The sequence below is a fragment of the Leuresthes tenuis genome, unplaced genomic scaffold (assembly GCF_036924035.1).
Source record: "Leuresthes tenuis unplaced genomic scaffold, fLeuTen1.0.hap1 SCAF_8, whole genome shotgun sequence".
In the NCBI taxonomy this organism is placed as follows: Eukaryota; Metazoa; Chordata; class Actinopteri; order Atheriniformes; family Atherinopsidae; genus Leuresthes; species Leuresthes tenuis.
The window spans coordinates 23434297-23456728 of record NW_027325362.1 but is presented as its reverse complement, the minus strand read 5'-3'; the positions used below and the strand labels follow the sequence as shown (position 1 = coordinate 23456728).

The following is a 22432-nucleotide window of genomic DNA, read 5'->3' as shown; positions in this document are numbered from 1 at the left end:
TAGTTTCAAGCTTATTCCAAGTGTAAGGGGCGACGTAGTTCAACATCTTTTTCTCCAGCTCAGTGTAGGATCTACGTACAGTTCAGGGTCAGATCCTGGGAGTGGAGGCTGTCAGCCAGATGGGAAAAGACAGACATAGCTTTGTGTTTCTACAGGAGGACAAAATGTTTGCATATCATCCAATACAAGCAAACATAGTACAGTGGTGAGTAATAGTAGACTGTTTGTGTCTGTATGTGTTCCAAGGCATGTAGACATTGCAAACAAGCATGCACATAAATTATGTCATCATAAGGCAACGATTTCTTTTTTTTCTCTAATATTGTTTGCTCAGCTCTGCTCTTCTCAGGTACAATATATTCAGCATGTCAGAGATACACAACTGAACTATTTGCTCTATCCATCCAGCCATTCATTTAGTTCCACTTATCCATGAGCAAAGTTCCCCAGACCTCCAAAGCTAGCCAAAAGATGTAATCTCTCCATCTGTCCTGGGTCTACCCCAAGGCCTCCTTCTGGTAGTACATGCCCCTAACACCTTCCCTTTAAGAACTCTGGAATGCATTCTTACCAGATGTCTGTACTACCTCAACTGCCTCAAAAGTCCAGGAGCAGCAACTCTAATCTGAGCCTTAACCGGATGACCGAGTGCTTCACCCTGGCCTTAAGGGTAAAACCAACCACCCTTCAGAGGAGTTTACAACCTCATTCTTTCAGATCACTACCCAGTCATGTGAACACTTTATGTTAAGGTTATGCTGTCATGGTGAAAGGAGAGCTGAGCCAAAGCTGAATACAAAGCTCTTGATTTTCATCTAATTTCAAACTGTCACCTGAAAAATGTCTATAAATACATACAAGGAATTGTATGAAACACCAAAAGTCAGTCTTTGATACTTACAATGATGAGCTAATCAGCTAACAAGCTCAAATGATGTGCCGGTAAACATTAGTAAGCATGCTCTACACTTTGGAGAACTGAAACTGCTAAAATCCAAAATAAATACAAAAAAAAATCTACATTACTCATTACATAAACTGGTAAACCAGGAGTTGCAACTAAAATAAATAAAAAATGTATTAATTGAATCTTTCACAGTGTTGAAGTCTGAAGTTGCCATTTTTGGACAAGAAGAAAGTGGGGCAGCGCAGTCATTCTTCAGTTGGATTCACAGGACAAAAGTATGTACATGTGAGGATGAATATCTACAGTACCATGTGGGAAAAATGTCCTTACTTTCACTTTCATAGCTTTTCATGAGAAGTTGATTTACTTTGAATGGGAGTCTGTTGGGGCCACAGTTGTTTTGGAGCCACGCCTCGCAGCTGTCAGTATTATTGCACTTTAAGGCCCCTCCATATCAAAGCATTATGTTCTTTTTTTTTTTTACAGTGTTTGGGTAAAACTGTACCAAATTTCCGGAGAGTTCCCTTCAGGACAATCACGGAGAACAAATTTCCCTTTCCTTGTTTTCCCATAACGAGTAAACTTCCACACATTTAAAGCTCAACAACAAAATAAACATCAGCCAGATGAGCTGAAAGGATACACATCTCTGTAGGGACATGATGCAAAGACAGGATAGCAGCGTGTGTCAGCTGATGGAGTTTCACCATGTAGCAATAATGCAGTAAAAAGAAGGTGTTTTTAAAGCCATATTACACCTGGCTCTCAAAATGTAATATATACCATTACACAGGCAACAGATAAACTGTGTTTGAGCATTGCAATATTGTCTATTAATGGGCACTTGTGGTTAGTCAGTATTGTTCAAACTGAAATGAATATTTTTGGTAGTTAGTTGTAGCTGAATGACAAAACAAAAGTTACTTATTTGGTAATTATAAAACAGATTGTGTGCACAAACAGAGGACTAATTCTGGTAAAAGGCAAGATTTAGCCTTTTGCTACATTTATTTATGAGTATATGCAGGAAGTCTACACACATGCAAAGGGATACATTTTCCACGCAGATTATTGGGTCGTTTTCTGTGCTGAGGAAGATGTTATCTTTTATTGTATATTTATTCTGCTTTCTGTGGCAGATTAAAGAGCAGGGAAGAATACCAAGAATACCAAGTTAGCATGTCTGTGTACTTCATTAACCATACCACAGTGAGACTTCCGCCAACACTCATGAATCTGGAAGCATCTTTACACAGCTCTATTAGCCTAAAAAAGGCTTTATTGGGCCATTTATGGTACTTACACCCTCTGCATTATTTACATTTGGAAAGAAATAAAGAAAACGTGTTTTATGAGAATGTTCCATCCGCAAAAATGTGATGTCAGCACTGCAGCCTTGTACAGTGGGTGAGGCGAGGTCAACTAACACTTCTCCAATCTTTCATCATCTGTCATTTGCAGAGAAAGCAAAGTAAGGAACAGTTACCTTTTTGCTTGTTGGCCATCACTGTTGATTCATAAACATTGCTCAGAGTTGGGAGTCTGAACAACATCCAGGGGCTGGTGTTCGTAAACTGTGGAAAGACCAAGGGAAGTACCTAATCCGAATCACTCATACACTCACACAACCAAATGAGGCATCTCTTCTGCATTGCACATACACAAGCACACTGTCACTGTGGAGCTTCAAGCATAAGGAGTAAACACTAAAGTCTCTAACAGGATGCTCTGTAAATATTTAGCGTTCGGCATGTGTTGAAGAGAGAGAAACATGGCGGACGTAAGGCAACGACAACCAAATGTGACCGTTCCAGGCTGACTCCTCCACTGCACACACCACTGCAAACAACATTACCTTATTCAGCATGTCTGCACTGTGGCTTTCCCTAGCTTACCTTGTGGGGAGCAGGGAGGTCTCAGCTGAGCATTGAGCTACTTTCTGAAAATAAAGTGAAGTATATGTTTCCAGTTTCTAACTGAAAGCAAATGTGAACCTGTCTTGCTGCTGTAAATGTACAGGAGAAATGCTTGTATCAGGCAAAATTGCGGCTGTGTTGAGCCAAAGATGGTATTGACCAAATGCCAAACTCTAGACATCAAAATGTTGACAACTAAGAGGTTTGAAAATGGCTCTAAAAATGGCTAGAAATAAGAATGACTAAAAAGCTAAGTTGAAAGACAAAAGACAATACAATGGGCTAAAAGATGCTCCACGGTGCTATTTAGCATGGTAGCATTGCTGTTACATAAGCTAACTACAAAGTTGTGAGACTTTTTTTATTGTTATTTTATCACTTGCAGTCAAGCTTTCACATTAATTTTATTTATGAACTGCTAACATAAAAATCATGAGAGTGCACCTTTAATCATTAGCTGAACTGGCCGATAGTGAGCAGAATTAACTCATCAGCACAAACTAAAATGTGTTTCCTGGTATTGAGTAATATGCCAACATTATTAACTCATGGTAGACCATTTTCTTAGGTCAATGTGTTAATGAGTTTAGCTGTTACAATTTAACAAGATCTGGTTAAACAAGTCACTTGTAGTTGCTAATGTTAGCTAATAACAAATGAAAATATCACATTTTTGGTTCAGTAACATAATATCTGTTGACATTTAGTATTGTTACATTAGCTTTAGCTTCTGACACAGGTAAGTATTTGAATTGCTTTTACTTAGGTCATTGTGTTAATGAGTTTATCTGTTACAATTTAACACGGTCTGATTATACTAGTAGCTTACAGTTGCTAATGTTAGCTAATAACAAATAAAAATATCACAAATTTGGTTCAGTAATTTCATGACTGTCAACATTTGCTACAGTGTAACAATAGCAAATGAAACAGGTAGACATTTGAATTATTTTAAGAATTCAGCTTTACATGAATAGGAGGATGAATGTGTTATTTATTGTGTTTTAAGTTGTAGGCCTCACATGACTCCTACTTCCTCAGTATTCTCACTTTTCAATGACCCATGTTAGACTGTAGCTCTTTTATCTCTCTTGGCAGCTTTCCTATGGGCTTAAGACAGACTCAAATATTATCAGACTTTTTATTACTTAATGTTGCCACCAAATTAACAACCCTAGCTTCTAAGTTATTTTTTTTTCTTTTCTTTATTTTAATGCTTCTAGAAAGTCAGGCATCTGTTTGAGTCTGTAGCTCCTGATGGGTGGGGTTTCAAGCCAGCTTCACAGACAAAGACTCATGCCTACATTGTTTCATTGTGAAGCCAGAATAGGGTCAGACAAAGTTGACAGTCACAGGTAAGCACAGAAGGGACTTTCAAAGGTTGATTTATGACACCAGAGTGACTCGGGGCCCCAGTGCCAGGAGAGAGTTTCAGCAGCTCTCTCTGTTAGAAGAAGAAATTAAACTTTCACTTTTGGATATTACTTGCAATTATAGCTCGTAAAGGATAGGAACCTTTTGCTTAAATCTACTTTTCTACATAAATCAGCAGACACAAAATCTGCAGGAAAAATCAGATCAAATGGAAGGTTAAGGCCTTATCAGAGACTAATTGTAAGCTTTAGGCAGAAAAATTAGGACCAATAGCCTCATCTGCCTGATTTCTGTTTGGCAAACTTCCATCCACCTGGCATTCATATATTCTATACAACAAAGTTTAAAAAGTATGCTATTACCACTTGACCCCGGGTCTGGCCTGTGCATGCCAAAACAATACCAGGACGAGCGCCTGGCTTCCCAGAGCAGCAGTGGAACACAAATAGTAACTTCCAGAAGCCGTCAGCCGCCACTACAGAGGAGAGGGGAAGCTGAAGGAGGAGAAAAAACAGCAGGACGAAGAAGAGGTGGAAATGGGTGGTGGCCAGGAAGCGGGACTCTTCCTGTCCTAATCACAAGTCAGAGAGTGTTTCCTTTCATTGTAGGAGCTCCAGAGCCCATTAACCAGCAAGACCCCTTCACGCGTTTACACGAACAGCGCGACATACACATCCTCCACAGAAAAAAAGAAAATCTTTTTAAGACATAACATATATGACTTTAATACATTCAATCAAACATCATATGTGGGGCTGATGATTGAGATGAAGAGTCACACACACACAGTCGTGTTCCCACACACACTGAGTCACAGGTACGCGTATCCTTCTTGGCAGGGCCTCAGTGCATTGTGCAGCCTTGTGGCTCTGCTCTGATAAACACTTCATTATGAAATCCTGAGGACACAGTAAATATTTGCCAAGGCCCTTATCAGCTCGCCTTATCTTGGCGTGAACTCCAAGCACCACATGACTCCTGGGCCCTTTATTTTCTTAATGCCTTTGCTACTGACGATAACTGACTAGAACAGCCCCACAGAAAACTTTTCTTCTTTGAAAGGCTCCTGGAAATCCACACAATAACAGCCGCGGCCTCATAATAAGAAATAGGTTGAGCTTTGAGTCAGTCTAGACGCAATTAATGTAATTCCTTGGTTGGGGACAAAATTCACCATCCTTTTATTCACCACTCAGCTGACTGATAGTAGAAACACATTTACAGCTGTGGAGTTAATCAGTTATGAGCTGATGGCTGGGGTTGATAGATTCATCTCTGACCTCAGCACACAATGATATCTCTCACACAACTGCTTTCTGCCAGATTGCTTATGAGTCAAGCAACATTCAGCAGTCATATAAATTAGATTGAAGGCCAGCAGTTTGTCGTGTTACTGACCACATCTTATCAGGACTTTTACCCAAGTGCTGCGCTTGTGCTTGGCTATTATTTGTCTGGTCTTCTGTTCTGCTGGTTCAGATGAAAAACTTTTTTTTCAACATTTATTTGATGGTTACTTACTTTTCATTACTGAAATGATTAAAACGCACACTTTTTTTTCACCCCCTGACATTACTGCTTGTACTCAAATTAGAAAAACAGGTTCCACCACAAGCAGCTGCAGTAAAATTGCGCTCATATTTTGATACATCAGTAGTAATAAAAGAACATTCGTGCTCCATGATACGGAACTACTTAAGATGTTCTATAATAATAGTTGATGATCCTTAAGTACATTGCTGTATTGACACATAAGTGAATTATCTTGGCATGTCTTCCATGCCAGCTTCATATAAACTTCCACTGGCTGCTCTCCAAGGATGTGGAGAGGGCCCTTTATATTACAAGACTATCATAGAGCTCAACTTATAAAAAGATTAACATCTTTTCTTCAGCCTGAGCCATCAACACATTTGGCTGACGTTCCTGTGGCTCTGAACGCCTGAACACATTCCATTTTAAAATTCCAGCCTTCATTCCACTCACATGGCAAGAGCATTGCTCATCGCCCCGATGCTGAGGCTTCTCTGGGTTTGAAAAACCTACAGCTTATTTAAGGAAACGCATTTCTTTATGTATGGCAAACCTCCTGGGTCCCAGTCAAACTAGTGCCAAGGGACGGCTTGGGTTCAGCTACTCTAACCCAGAAGCCTCCAGGCTTATTAGACCGCAGGAGGAAGACTGCTCTTTGTGAGCTACACATGTATTTACATCACAACTGTTGCGTTTTCACACTGACATTTGTGGGAAACCACAATCGGAATTTTTTTTTTTCCAAATGACTTTTATTGGGAGAACTACAAAAAATGTACAGTACAAAGTTAACAGTCTCACACTCAATTTGTAGTGAACTGACTCCCCGAAAAAAAAAAACTCAATACAACTCTCGTTGTCTTTTTGTCCGTTTGTTACATTCAAAAAGCTTTACTTCTGATAAAGTAGTCAAAAGTACATAGTGCGCATCCCCCTGTACCTACTATGTACAAACCAAACATGTTCATCCACTTCCCTCTCCAGCAAACTCTCAAAGACTAGATTTCAATATCAAAAAACAAAAGAGAAGGATAAAAAAAAGAAGGCCATCAAAAGAGGAATGGGGATTTTAAAGGTTACGGTTGCTTTTGTCAGAGTGTCTGAGTGGTAACAACCTTAAAAAAAAAGTTTCAGAATCCAACACTACATTCAGTTCAACTTGAATATAAAAATATGCCATGTAGGAAAAATACTTTATTTGGTTAATTTTAAGGCATGTAAAGATGGTGAACCCCATAGACACTACATAATAATACTGGGGCACAAGGGATTGCTACATTCTTTAGCACGTGGCTGGAATCACAGTGTGACCTCGTGCAAACAGGAGAGGAAAAGAAAAAAATACTTTTTGGTTAATTTATTGACTTGGGTTCTTTGTCACTTGAACGTCTGATCTAGATCAACAAAAAAAAAAAAAAAAAAAAAAAAAAAAAAGTAGTAAGGGTTTGGACGGTCTGTACAACCTCTATACATTCTACAGAAACATCTAAGTAGGGATTGAGAAAAAGGAGGGAAAAAAAGCCCTTCTACAGCACTGACACACAACCTCAGGAGCAAACAGCAATCACGCAAACTTTTGTTTTAATAAACGTAAACAAGGAAACAAAAATTAATGAAATAAATACCACATACGTTCTCTTAAATTAAGATTTTTTTTGTTTTAACTCATTTACAATAAAAATAACCAAGTGAAGTTACAAAAAAAGAAAAAAAAAGAGAAAAACAATATATATATTACTGTGAAAAGAACATACACTCCACTTTATGCAGATTAATAATGGCGATCATAATTTAAACATAAAAGAATATAGATCTATTGCTTCATCATACTTGATAAATACAGTATGGACACAAATTACCAATGTAGCCTATACTTTTTTCACAAGATAATAAATAAGTTAAATAGTCCATAGCCAGTTATGCACCGCTATGTAAATCACTCAAAAAAACAGCTAAAAAAATATATATTCAACCATCAGCAGTGATTTCCCCAAACAAACCCAACTCAAGAGTGCTTTTTAACTAAGCAACACGTTACATGAACCACTGGGTGGCGCTGGGAGAAGGCAGATCTGGAATGGAAGTTGAAGCTTTCAGAGAGGAAAGAAGAAGAAGGAGGAGAAAAAAAACAAAAAAAACACAACACTTTGATAAAAAGAAGAAAAATGTTACTTTAAGTCAAGGCATATTCTTGGCAGGATGGGAGGAAATCTGAAACCGCTTATAGTCTCTTCTTGTCAAGTCATGTTACACACATCTAATCCCAGGAAAAGCATGGCTTGCCTGATAGAGCAATAAGGGAGAGGGGGCTGCCACGAGCCCTTGGGCAAGGCACTGATGGAATGCCTTCTGTTTGCTATCTAGGTTTTAATACAACTATATTACATACAAGAAAGAGAAAAAAAACTACACTAATGCCAGGGCAAGGATACTTAAAACTGTATGAAGCTTAACTGATCCTTGGGGGTGAAACTCGTCTCTTGCCCCCTTCCAGGGAGGTCGGAGCAGGGCCAGCACCCCTGGAGCTGGTAGGGATACAAAGTCTTGCTCAGAGAAACATCAGCATGGTGGAGGCTGCTGAAATGGGGTCAAGGGCCAGGGAGGGAGGGTGAGGGAGCTAAACTTGGGATCCTTTGCTTGAAGGACAGTCTCACTCAACAACACCCCTCCTGATTCCTCAGACACCCCCCCCCCCCCCCACACACACACACACACACACACACACACCCACCCCACCTGACCCGTCCATAATCCATAAGCAAACAAAACATTATTAGTCATCAGAAATCGACAGCCTGCTGAAGATTGGCAAACGTCTTCCAGCGTCCAGACTCGGGGACTCGGAGCCGCTGAGGCTCCCGGAAGAACTGAGGGACCCGCTCGCATAGCTCTCCCGGTCAGAGAGCGAGTCTGGCGGGCTGGGAGGAGGCTCGAACACCGGCGACTCGTTGAGGCGGCGCAGCACCTGCAAGTGGCTCATGTTGAAGGTCGGAGGAGAGGACGGGCACACGCTGCTCTGCATGTTCCCGTAGTAGGCACCGGTGGAGTGGTTGTTGGCGTAGCCGCTGGGGGTGTGCACAGCCAGGGGGGCGAGTAAGGCTTTTAAGTCCTGGCCTGGGAAAGAGAAGGCACTGTTGATGCAGTTGGGGGACAGAACCTCGTCGTAGAAGCTGGACGCGGAGGTGCAGGAAGAGGCTGTGGTGGGAGGTGGCGGAGTCCGGGACGTCGGGCTGTCCAGCAGGGGAGATTCGAGTCCGTGGTGGGTGGAGAAGCCGGAGAAACTGAGGCTGTGGTGAAGCTTTGGTCTGTCCCTCTGGTTGTAGCCGAGCTGCTGTTGCGGCAGGACGTCTCTCTGACCATAGCCGCAAATCTCACGAGCTGACCGAGTCTCCCCCGCCTGCATGTTGGCGTTGGAAGGGGGAGCGGGCCGGCGCTCGTCGGCGTTGTGTATAAAGTGACACCGAGGACCGTAGGGGCAGAAGCCGATGGTGTGGAAGGTGCGACACGGCTCCGTTTTATACTTGGGGTGGCGGGACAAGCTCCGCAACTCGTGATACCCGTGGGCAAACTGACATTTCTCCCCGTACTTGCACGAACCGTTCTCCTCAAAGGGCCGGCACAGCTCGGTCTTGTAGCGGGTCGAGTTGATCTGGGAGCCGGGCTTCTGCTGCAGAACGCCTCGGTCTCCGTTGTCGCTGTAAGCGCGGTCGCGGAACTTGTTCTCCTTGTTCATGAGAGCCGTGGCGCTGCTGCTGCTGCTGTTGCTGCTCGGCGTGTTCTCTTTCAGACTGCTGTAGGAGCTCATCGAGTATTTGTTGCCGTTATTCATCGCCTCCATGTTGCTGGTTGAGTTTCTGCGGAAAAATCCCGGAGTGAAGGAGCCACCAGAGCCCGGAGCCGTGACCGGGGCTCCCACCGCTTTCTTATCCAGCATGCTGTTGATGTGGAGGGCGTTCATGTTCATGCCTTTATCCTGCTGCTGGAAAGAAAACAGAAGTTAGCGATGCAGATTTGTCCCAGTCTGTCACGGTTAACTCGGCATGCTTCAGACTTTGCCTGCAGATTTGCAACTTGTTGCAGCTGAACACATGCTCTCCGCGCTGCTTTAGCTCGCTAAATCAGCTGCGAGGCATTCCCCTCAAACTGCAACACGAAAGAGAGGAGAACTGTTAAACGGATTACCTTGTAAAGCATGTCCATGTCGTAGAAAGCGGACAAGACGGTCGCTGACATCTCTTTTCCCCAAATTTGCTGCCTCGTTGCGTCTTTCATGGAGGACCGACCAGGATCCTTGAATGCGACGAACGCTAGTTTGTGCCACGACTGGTTTTGGTTGTGGGGAAGAAGGAAAAAAAAGTTTTGAAAAGTTGTCTTCAGCGTTTACGTGCGATTTTAGTCCGTGGAAAAAGGAGGGGGAAAAAGAGGGGAAAGGCTTGTATTGTAGAGTTGTAGGTGGTTATATCTCCTCCCCACAAGAAGCGCTGAACCAGAGTGCTTCACTGTGAGCTTCTAACCTTTCCGCATGGGTATAAATGCCTGTCTGTGGCCGGGGAGGGGCACATGAAGTCGGTGAAAACTTTTGCCAGGAGCCGCCTCCTCCCCTCCTCTCTGAAAAAAACCTTCTTTCTTTTCACCGGTTGGTGAAAAGAAGTACAACACCACGCCTTGAAATCCAACCCCAGAGCCCCCCCCCCCCCCCCCCCTCCCCCCCCCCCCACACACACACACCCGAAAACTTTTCTTTTTTTTTTTCTTTTCGTCGTCACACAACCAATTTTGTGGAAGTGGGTTTTGCTCTTTGGTTTGACTCTGAGACAGAATGTTGTACCATGCCGGGAAGTCTGCGAGTCATTACCCATCCTCACCCTCGGGTCCCTCCAGTCAGAGTAAAAACACGGAGGCTGGGTGTTTGGTGGGTTTTTGCGCAAAAGCTCCCATACGTGAAGTGAAATGATGGGGAGTAAGACTTTTTGCCGTGGCCCAACACAGTCCCCGGCTTTGAACCTTCCAACAACACGGCCATCCTTCCTTATACCTATGCAGCACCGCACTTGGAAGCTGACACATGTATTTGTAATGGAAGGAAACTGCTCCCTCCCTTTCGCTCCCTGTGGATGGGCCGAGACCACAAATATGAGCGGAGAGGAGTCCAGGCAGAGTGCAGGACAATTTTTAGAATCCACTGATTGCATAATCAGCTTCCACAGTGCCACAGCAGCCTATTCCAGTCCACACATGGAAAAACGGGCAGTTAATGCCTGCCGTGCTCACATGACCTACTTTTGTGTAGTTTCAGAGCTCAACGTTCATTCTCTCGGTTAGTTTCGATTAGAAATTTATATACTTATAAAAAAAAAAAAAATAATAAAAAACAACGAGCAATCATTAGAACACAGAATAGATTTGCTTCAGATGAATCTCTTAAAGTTACTCTAACTTGTTTTTCCAAGTGTCAGAGCCCAGACTGCAGGAATGTGATTTCTGTGTGGAACGGCAGAGCAACACTGCCCCCGTGAGAGCAAAGCGTGAAACCGACTGTGGAAAGTCTGAGGCGCCATCTGCCGAGCAGGCGCGGAGCAGGACTTAAAGGCACATTCAGCCAAGTTAGCTGCCCTCGTTAGGCTTTTGGCCGCATCAAACACGAGAAGAAGAGTCTGCTGTTCAACGTTTCCTTGTCCCTTCAACAAAAACTACCTCCCTCGTGACAAAAAGCCACGGTCCCTCCTTTGTGGAGTCAAAGAGTGCAGTCTCTGCGTGACGTGACCTTCCCTGGATGGCAGAATGTTCACATGAAAATGTCAAACTTCTCTCAGTCTGCTCTTGGAGTTGTGTCAAGTTTCAAAAACCACAGTGGAAAGATTGCAGAGTTGGCAGCAGAGGATGGGACTCTGTATTGGGGCTCTGAAAAGGCAGATATTTCAGTCAGGAGAGCATAATAAAAGAAGACACAGTGCAACACATATCACCGAAAATTGCCGGTTTGTGCAACACTAGTAGTCTTTTTCCATATGTTATCTTAATTAGAAGAGTGGGTTTAAGTGTTTCTTGCTGTGACATGACTCAATATGCTTTAAAGTGCTGAATGGTTTGGTTAGAGATCTATGAAGGGAGGTTTTAAAAAAAAAAAAAAAAAAAAAAAAAAAAAAAGGAAAAATAGCAACAAGGGAAAAACAAGTGACATAAGAGCTTGGAATCTACTACTACCAACCCTAAAATTAGTCTGAGGGCTGCCCCAGCTCTATTTGCGCTTTGCAAAGTTGTGATAAATAGTTTAATGTGAAAGACAGACACGGCGAGGCTCCTGAGAAATCCCTCGAACACGTCCTCCACAGAAACCGCTCTCTCATCACACGGCTCTGTTTTTATTGGGGGATGTGTCGAGTTGTTCCAAAACATTACGTCAGTTTTACTGTAGCGGGGAACATGGCTACCAGGGAGAGAGAAAGGTCCAGCTGTAAGAGAGGGCAGCATGAGTCTACACACACACACACACACACACACACACACACACACACACACTCAAAGAGGACAGTAGTCCATTGTGCCTGCCTCCTAATTACATAACCAGGAAAACTAGAGGGAAGCATAAAAACGCAGTCTAATGGGAAGAATCCTGCAGTAAATTAAATATCACAGAAAAACAACACCTCGTATAAACATACAGAAGAAGTCAAAGCGCACACTGAAATACAGCCATGGTGACGTGTCAGCGCAAACACTCGCTTTCACGAGCCCCACGTCTGGGCCATAAAGCTCGGGCCGCAGCACAGCCGCACCACTGAAGTTCGCTGTGGAAGCCTGAGGCGCAGAGTTGTTTTGTTGTGACCCAGAAGACTGGGAGCAAGCAGAGCGAAGCCGCTGCCCACGCCGCTCAGATCAGTCATGATAGAACGGCGCACCAAAGTGCCGTCCTGGACATACTCGGAGAGAATTATTGCTATGGCTTCATAACTCCAAGAAATGCCCACAAACGTCAACACAGTTTTAATATGGTCAGCACTGAAGAAATTAGCCATTTGGGTTCTTCTCGCTTTCATGTCAAGGAAAAAGACAAAAAAAGTGTAACGACTGAGGCATTTAATCACAAAATTAAAACACTCCTGGTGATCAAGGAGAGCAACATTTATAAAAACATACAGTTTGTAGAGAGTACAACGTAAAAAAGACGATTCCCTTTATTTCTTAAAAGGCTTCATCACAAAGCCAGTTTGTGTTATCATGTGGTGGTTCATTTATGTTATAACTTAACTGAAAACTTATTTCATGATAAAATAAACAACAGTCACTACGGTAACAATTGCTGCTGCTAACTGGAGGAGCTCAGCCTCTCCAGCGCATCCAGAGCCAGCATGGCCCTGCGATGCCGTAGCGCCAGCCTGGCGTGCTCCATGGGGCAGGAGAACTGAGGCAGGGCGGGGAGGCAGTCCAGGGCCCGCTGGGACCTGAGGGCCTTGGCTTGGGCCTGGGAGCGGAGTACATGGACCTGTTCGGACGCTACAAATTCTGCTTCGTGGTTCTGCTTGAATTTCAGGATGAGTGAGCTGAGGTGTCGGTGAAGCAGCTTCACCCATTGGAGAGGCTCGGCCCACAGGTTCAGATCCCCCTTCTCAAACAGAAAGTCCCCTTCATCCTGGTCAAAGCAAAAAATAAACAAACAAACAAAAAAGTGGGTCAGTTAAACTGAGCTTTGATTTTATGCAGTGTTACTTTATTTAGTCATAAAGAGCTCTCTAAGTGCCACGTGCTTTGTTGTTTGTACACCCTGTTGCTATCTGTGTTTGTCTGTTATTTATTGTCGTGGACGTGACACATTGTTCAATTTTTTCTAACAACAGTTGCCTGCTGGATCTGAATTTGATGAAAACTATAAGACTCAACCCTAAACAGATGAGCTTTGGACTGGAAAACCAAAACAATGAGCTCAAAAACACTAAAATGCTCATTAGTTACTAACCGCTTTTACACAAAGTCATTCAGAATTTGTAGAAAAAAAACACTGAGCTGTGCCGAAATAAGAATTCACGACTTTGTTTGTAGTCGGCCTTTTCCAGCCATTTCCGAACACGTTGCTCAGAGCTGTTTCCTGCAGTCCTTTTGCAATGCGTCAGCCACTAAAGAAAATGTGGGTGGAGAGAAGGCCGTGGTGTCCCAAGGTACTCTGCTATTTTGACTATTTGAGTGAGCAGAACAAAACAAGATCAAAGACCTACATGTCTATGTAATTCTACACTTTAAATAAGCCAAACCAGCAGGCTCGATATAGTGTTTAACAGAAAAACTTTAAGAAAATGGTCACAGTAGTATGTGAATAATTTGAATAAGAGTTCCTAAACAGGCCCTATGGTGCTGTGCTTTATGAGCAAACATCTGCAAACATCTGCCTGTTTAGTCCGTCTCTAATTGAACTGTCATGAACTCAAACAGTTAACGCGCTAACTGAGGCCCGGAGAGTCTGAGATGTAGCTCTTTGGTTTATTCCCAATTTCTGCATATTGAATTTCTGCAAATTATATAATGACAGTGTCACATGTTTTTGTTAATCTGAGGTCGTATTTACATCATTTTAAGATCTGGAACAGACCAGATTACTATTATTTTTTTTTTCTGATGCATCATAAAATGATTTTTTCCCCCTACATGACTATCTTGTCTGGTTACCATGACAAATCAATAAAAATCAAGAGTTCCATGAACATACGCTCACCAGACAGGAAGCTTCATCAGCAGCGTCATCATCATTGGTGTCCTCCTCTCCCAGCAGCCACTGCGTGAGAGCGAGGACGCCCGCCCCTACCTGCCCCCACAGCTCGAACAGCCGACAGAGGAGCTCCACGCCCAAGTTCAGGGCTGCTGGAGGACACACGGATACACCTGCCTCATCTGAGAAAAGAGGAGAACAAAAAGTTGTTTTCACTTTTAAAAAAAAGTTACTTTAGGAACACTTAAATGTTTTAGCCACTAAAGCATTAATATGACCTTAAATTAGTTGTGAGATACTCAACCAATAGCTGTTTTAGCATAACTTTTCCAGCATTTTTTTGGTTATGCCCCAAATTCTTAGAAACACGCTATATTTACTCCTCAGATCAGTTTAACAAAAATTAACTGAACATGCATGTTAAGAGAGCCCACAACGTCCAAACTTCGCACAGAAAAAAAACAAAACGGATTTGTCTGTTTCAACATTAGATGTGCTTTTAAATATATCAGGATTAAATGACTGGCTTATCATTGAACTGTTGACCTACAACACTTATAAACTCAATTCAAGTCATCAGTATTCAATTCAATTTTATTTATGTAGTGCCAAATTACATGACATCTGTTGTAACAGATGGCACTTCAAAAAACACAAGCCAATTAGACTCCAATTCATTGTAATACCATCATAATCCAATCAAATCTATTTAATCAAATTCCAAATTAGTCCAATTCATAGATACAAAGCCAATTAAAAAAAAAGTAGTCAAGCAGAGATGAGTGATACATTAAATCTGATCATTGTAAATATGATGTGGTTTTATTATAAATGCATGCATGAACAAATATATCTGTCTCAAAGGAAGTGGTTTTAATGCTACTTAAAATGAGTCGAATTTTCAGTGCACTCCAAGTTATACCAGTCATTATTTGATGATCTAATATTACTGTCAAATTGCTTTGTAATTTGAGTTCAAATATATCTTCAAATATAATCTAAAATCTTTGTTTATATTACTAAACAGCGCTTCATCCAGTTTTCAGTCACCGTGGGTCATGCAATAACAAGCTAACCCATATTTTGCTAATGTGTTAAGTCAGCAAGACAAAAATACTCAGCGGGTACTGTTTAAATACCCAGAACTAATAAGTAATCCATATGAAAGTTGATGTTAATTCTTTTAACATATTACAATTTACTGAGACTGAGCCAAGCTTCAACTTTTGTCAAGCTAACATGTATTTTTTCAAGCTAACATGTATTTTTTCAAGCTAACATTTTCCTTATCAAGCTAATGCTCAAGCTAACACTCATTTTACTAAAATGTAAATATTTTGTGATAACTTATCACAAGAAAATGCAATGTATTAATTTATTCATCGTGCGAAAGTCCAACTTGACTGAGCTACTGACTAGCTACTAGTTACTGTCAGTAAGTTAAGTTTCATGTGACTGTTACTAGGTGCTAATATGTCTTTAAATCAAACCTGAGAAAATATTTCATTCCAATTCACTCATGCTTCACTCTCCAGTAAGAACACACATAGACACAGTTGTACCTTTGTGAAATTTGAATTTACAAAAAAACTGCCTCCAGATCAGTTCGCCCCCTTCGACTCTACAATGATTCTAATGTTTAATGGTTGGAAAACTAACTGTAATTAGTGGACTTCTCAAGCGATCTAACTGAAATCTTTTGGCAAGTAGGCAAAACAGAGGGCAAAAAATTGAGTCGAAGGTACCTGAACTATTCACAAGGTGCTCACATATCGCTTTGGATAAAAGCTTCTGCCAAACGCATAAACATGTATTTATATGGTTTAAAAAAAAACAAATGTAAGCCAAATATTCCTTCCAGAGTGAATGATAACGACCAAGCCCACTGTGTGCTGTGAGCAGCTGAGGCAAGCCAGGAAAAACATTACTTATAGTGGCGTGTCCCTAAATCTAACATAATTATATACAAAGTCTGAATAACACCCAAACTGAAATAAATACTTAAAAATAAATCAGTGTCTGCAGATAAATCATAGAGCAATGATAACATTTTCATTTTAGAAAGAAAAAGGATGTCCGTGAACAGGTGAAAAACTCACACCTGAGGACAATCAAATAAAAAATTATCCATGTTAGTGAAAAAAATGGGGGTGGTGAGGTGTTGAATGCTGCAAAAAAGCAGGTCTACCCCTGCCTCGATTCTTGTGGTTCTGAAAGTGTTGAATCTTGCGGATTTGCCGTTTCTGAATGACACAGGGCTGACACCATGATCCAAACTTAGTGTAAGTGTGCATGTGCGTGTTGCTTTGCTCTGGGCTTGGATGGCCTTCCGAGAAACAAAACTATAACTCATATAACCAGCCATCATTAGGGTGTGTGTGAGTGGATTCAAAAATATTCTGAAAGTCACACCACGCACTTACTAAACTGAAAACGTTGCCCTTGATGCGCTGTTTACGTGTTGATGAATGGATGGAAAAAGATGGATGCATCAACGTGAAGTTATTTGATTTTTTTCTTTATTTTCTTTCTTTATTTATTTTTTACGGTCAGTGATGTGCTTGAGTGTAAGAACACATACTTAAAACGGAAGGAAAACATATTACTATATAATCACTCTCTGACAGAGAGGTTTCGTGTCCTTGTATGTGTGTGCGTGCGCGTGTGCATGAGGATTGTTCTCGAACCTTGACCATCCTTACCACAGCTGACACCCTGATAACATCAGAGACTTCAAAAGACTTTGAGAGCCACTAGCCAAAACACTACCACTGTGGGAAGAGAGGAAGGAGGAAGGGAAGGTGGAGGTATACAAACCCCCCATCAGCACACATTCAGTTAAAAAAAACAACACACACACACACAACGGAGCTGAGAACCCAGATTGCTTTTCATCTTCAGAGAAGAGGCGTAAAATCGGAGCAGAGCCTGAAGTCTGAGCGTGGAGGGAAACCCGGTCTGTGAACACTAGAGCCTGTTGATTGCAGTGTATTAGAGGAGATTTAAGAGTTTAAGAGCTTGAGTGACAAATTCCTTTCTTTACCAAAAAGCCGCTTCACTTTGGGACGGTCCTACCTCTGAAGTCAAGCCTCAACAGTCCGCAACCCCTCCCGTTCAAAACATTAAGGGACATAATAGGAAATTTTAGCTGTCTTCAATTTATCTACTTTTCTACGGAGGTTTCACACATCGCTTAACACGATTTTACTTCTCGAGCCTTTGCTGCGAAATACCCCCTTTCTCAAGGGGATAGTCTTTCACACTGTTAGCAGGGTGTGTGTTAGGTGCGAGTATGTGTGTATGCTTCTATGAGTTTAGCACTAATCACGTATTGTTTTGTGGTGAAAGACTGTGAGACAGACTGCAATGACAATATCAGATGGTGTGTGTGTGTGTGTGTGTGTGTGTGTGTGTGTGTGTGTGTGTGTGTATTTGGCAACCACTGGTGCACACACTGGCACTTCTGATGTACGTTAGAGCTGGGCATGGATACAGTCAGGGGAAAAACTGAACCTTCTGCTACTTATGGAAAAAAAGCACAACAGTTGCACTATTCCAAAGCTTTTAAGCATTTAAAAAAAACCTGAACTCTTGAGATATTTGGTTGCATTTTTAAAGACTGGCACATCTACAGTATGACTTTAGAAGCTGCTTTAGGTTTGGAGGGCCCTGATTTAAGGCAAATCAGCGGTTCGACAAGCAGTCAGCGAGGATCTACAGCCACTGAGAGCAAAAGAGACGGTGGTGAGAGGAGACACATGCAAGCCTGACGAGATAATGGTGAAGAGTTTGGTTTAACTTTTGTAAGATCCCCACGTGCAACTTCTGTGACTCGTGCTGTCATCGACTTACAAAATTCCATTTCATCTTTTTGTCGAAAAAAAGAAACTTGAAGAAAGAAATGTCTCAGGGGAAGTCTCAGAGTATTGGCCATGTTTGCTGTCTGGATAGTGTAGAGGTAAGATTGCCACCTTTCATGTGGGTGACCTGGGTTCAAATCCCCTGCATGAAAGGTATCACCTCCAGTAGGAGTCCTTAGACAACTACTGGAGGCCTACTGGTGGAAGTCGCTTTGGATAAAAGCGTCTGCCATAAACATATGCTGATGGAAACTCGCCTTCTGACAGTAACCGTTGTTTAAGGACAAGGATGTGATAAGAGTTTATCTCCTAAAAAACTTGCCTTGAGAAAGGCCAGAAATAAAGTTTAACAGACAAAATACTCAAAGTTGGAATAAGATTTCTGTCCGTCGCTTCAGCATTAATGACCGATTTGTTTATGTACAGAAAAACCAATACACCATTTCAGGTGTGCAGTAAAGGTTGTGAAGGATTCAGACTTACTCTTCTTCACATTTAAACCTCCAGAGTGGATACAGAACGAAGAAAAACACATTACTAATCTTATCTTGCATTGTATCAGTTCATTTCCTTCCTGTTGCAGCTCAGTTTATTTCAAGCTTTATATGTTTATGGTCTTTCAAATTTGTTCCCTTTGTAATAAACTCATATGATGAGCAGTCAACACACTACAAGAAAAACTTTCAGTCTTCTTTGATAAAAACAGGAGACACGAGGCACGATTCTTTTGCTTAATGGTTGCTTACAAATGACTGGGATCAATTAATTAATAACAACAAGACCAGTCTGCATCAACTACTGCAGCCGCATTGTTTCTTATTAACAGTCGTGCCATTAAAGCCACCCGGCTGAATTAAAATGGACCTTTGCTCTTCAATAGATCCACGCTGAGCCTCTGCAGCTGGGGGGGGGGGGGGGGGGGGGGGGTAAGATGTCACACTGAGTGGAGAGTCAGTTTTATCAGTGGGCTGTCAGGACAGTGAAATCAGAGAAATCTCAAACATTTCCCGCCCTGCACTCTTCCTCGTGTTCACTGCAGCTGGAGTTTATTTCTTTGCACCATCCCACCCCCACCCATTCAAATCTGAGAGTTACAGGTTCAACGTCCACTCCACCATCCCCCTTCTTTCATAAACTGTCCTTCAGCTGTATTCCTCCAAACTTGGAGCTGTAAACTGGCCTTTGACCACCAAACAGGTCCCTCAGCTACACCTGTCCCCGTCCCACAGTCAGGTCTTTATTCCCCACCCCCAAGACAAAGACAGGCTATCCAACAGGGGTCACAAAGATCTATATTTGCTCAGTCTAATGAGACAAAAGTAAAAGTTCCAGTCTGAGAAGGAGACTTACAGTTGCAGAAAAAACATTTTTTTCCTGACAACAGCAGAAACTCACACCACCACCTCTTTCCATCTTCAAATGGACATCACACACAGGCGGTGTTGTGCTGCAGACGCTGCGTTGGAGCCGAGACTCCAGGAAGCATAGGTGCGAGATAGCGAGAGAGGTGCGAAATCAAAACAAACGCTTTACAGCCCCGACTTCCTCTGGTAACTGGGAGAGTGGAGACCCAAGGCCAACAACAACAACAGGAAACATGACAACAAAAGTACAAATGCCAGTGGAGTGGCGAGCATTAACATTAAAATGATGGCCTGCCAATATGCTGGAAGCTCTGTATTGCAGCATTTGTCATGAAGCCCAGTTTGTGGTTAGCTGAGTCAAAAGGATCAAATACAAGTTGATGGCTGTCTCAGCAGGAGGCCAACAGAGGCTCCTGCCTGTCTCCTTCATAGAGAGCCAGCCTTCGCCTGGAGTCGTTTTACTGCCTATCAGAGAGGATTTACAGATCATCGATCATGTGCTGAAGATTGTTTGGCTTCTTTTCTGCAGAGTTTAGTCACAAAAGAACCAACAGAGCTAATTTTGCCCTCTAAGCTGACGGTAGATTTAGCAATTATTAACCCGAAAGCTCATTTTATTTTTTCTGGATCCTACAGCTCTCATTATACAACTCAAAGGCATCCTTAATTAGACACTCGCAGTGACAACATCAGGGAGTGGCCCCTTAAAGTAATGTCTTCTTCTCTTGCAGACATAAATGTTTGTTATGCAAATTTTCCTTGAGACTATTCAGTCATGACAGTATTTAGAGAGCGATAAGATGCTTATATTCTTCATTTGTATATAAGGGTAGCGAACACTCAGATGCGTGCAACTGCTATGATATTAAAGTATAGCAGCCGTTTCACAAAAAAAGCAGCAGCTGCATGGTGAGGCCAACTCAGTTTCACAGCTAGATTGTGAGATAGCACACGGCAAGGTACTCGAGTAGCACAACCAACGCACTGTGCACATGCTGCAACTGGGCGTGCAGACACCAATCATTACTGCAGACATGTGACTTCATTTCACACCACCCGCCAAATAATTTAAATCTCATTCCCTGTGCTGCTGTCTGAGTGAAAAATGGCAAAAGCAGCTCATGCAACATTTCTGCTTGTGTGTTCTCACTGAAGTGGGAAATGAGAGCTTCTTTATTATATACCTTATAGCTGCAAATCAAATGTTGAGTAATTCTCCAGTTTCTGCACATTTTTACCATTTCTGCTCAAATGATTGACACAAACCCCAGTTTAACAGCTCAGTGAGCCTTGTGCTAAAATGGGACCGCGTCTGTTCAATGAGTGTCTCTCAGTTCTGTCTGGTTGTTCACATTCAGTCAACTGCGTCATCCAGATGAATGAACAGCGGGGAAAGATAATATGAATGGCATTTTTCTGCCAGTGTTGCTGGCTTTACTGTTAGAGAAGTAGGGTTACTCCAGGGTGCTTGCTTGGTCACAGTTCACTGAGAGTGGCTCGTCAGCAGAATGTAGAAACCAACTACATTTGTCTGGTATGTAAAACAGAGGGAAAGGGACTGGAACAGGTTGAGATTTACATATCAGTCAGTGGGGTTACATGAGGGCCATCGGATCGGATTAATGGCTAAATTACAGTAAGACTGAGTTATTCAGTTCATGTAGACACCTTAATCTGACACAAAAAAAAAATGGATCGGATCGGGTTACTTGCGATCAAATTAATACCCCGAGATAACTCGATCCAAATGTACACCAAAAGTGCATGTAGACAGCACTTGTTCTTCGTTCGCCATCTTTCTCGAATACCTGAGTTTGTTGTTGGTGGTGAAGACGTCAACCGGAAGTGGCTCTATTAGCGATAGTTGAAATGGGAACAGCGCCACCTATGGTACCAGGATATGACACGCTGTGTGCCAGTGATTCGATTCATTCACCGCCATATATCCAAGGATAATTACCCTGAGATAAGGAGCATAACCCAACTATAGCTATAATCCAGTTAATCTCATCATGAAGACCCACTGGGTGGCAAGTTTATATTATTAAGAGTCTGACATTGTGGGAATTAAGTTAAGTCACCTTTTGTTGGAGAGTAGAATGAGATAATAAATACTACTGTCAACTCTGTAGCTGAAACAAAAAAAGCCATCAGTAGCAGTAGCTTAGCTCAACACCACAAACGGAAATACAGGAAACCGCTAGCCTGTCCAGCTACAAAACACTTTTAATATTGTTAAGTTTATCTAAAACGTATTGACAGTACAAAAAATAAACACATAAAACACTGTTAGCTTTCCGTCCAAATGTGACAAAAGTGGCTGCTTTTGTTAGCTTTGGATAACAACAGGCTAAGCTAACAGCCCACTGGCTGCAGTTTCATATTATGATTAGACATACAAGCATATGTATATAAACACACGTGCAATATCCACCCTCTTAAGAGTTGATTTTGCTATCGAAGATGACTGGGAGGAAAGAGCTCAAGGTTGATATTTTGCAACACAGTTTGCTTGGATACTGTACATCTATCATTGCTTCTATTTGTTTTAACCCAACAGGATGGAGGAAATGTTGACCTGTTTGCTTTGGGGTTTGCCCGAAGCTTTGCATTGGTACTCCTAACTAATTCAATTATAATAAGCAAGATCAATGACTAACATCCAATCTAACCAAACTGATTTGATCAATATTAATATAAAGGTGTTTATTTTCAGTGACAAGCTGGGCAGCCCCATGTAATCTTTTTTTAATCTAAAATATACAACAGGAATTCTTACG

General features: G+C 42.0%; 2 protein-coding genes across 3 annotated transcripts in view; both read right to left on the bottom strand.

Moving 5' to 3' along the window:
- Positions 1 to 6460: 6460 nt before the first annotated feature.
- zfp36l2 (zinc finger protein 36, C3H type-like 2) lies at positions 6461 to 10289 on the bottom strand. Of its 2 annotated transcripts, none has more exons than XM_072391473.1 (3): positions 9913 to 10289; positions 8456 to 9706; positions 6461 to 8406 (listed from the first exon to the last, which is right to left on the bottom strand). In XM_072391473.1, the coding sequence occupies exons 1-2, from the start codon at positions 10000 to 10002 to the stop codon at positions 8504 to 8506; spliced, it is 1293 nt and encodes a 430-aa protein (XP_072247574.1). In that variant the 5' UTR covers positions 10003 to 10289; the 3' UTR covers positions 6461 to 8406; positions 8456 to 8503. The 2 variants fall into 2 exon arrangements, with proteins under 2 accessions (XP_072247574.1, XP_072247573.1); XM_072391472.1 differs by having other exon boundaries at positions 8456 to 9709; positions 9913 to 10288.
- Positions 10290 to 12804: 2515 nt separating this feature from the next.
- Positions 12805 to 22432, bottom strand: part of thada (THADA armadillo repeat containing) — a 100177-nt gene continuing 90549 nt past the window's right edge. Inside the window, exons 37-38 of the mRNA XM_072391461.1 lie at positions 14435 to 14610; positions 12805 to 13360 (exon numbers count right to left, since the gene is read on the bottom strand). Of these exons, the coding sequence (XP_072247562.1) occupies positions 13037 to 13360; positions 14435 to 14610 (500 nt within the window). The 3' untranslated portion in view covers positions 12805 to 13036. The remainder of the gene's footprint in view (positions 13361 to 14434; positions 14611 to 22432) is intronic.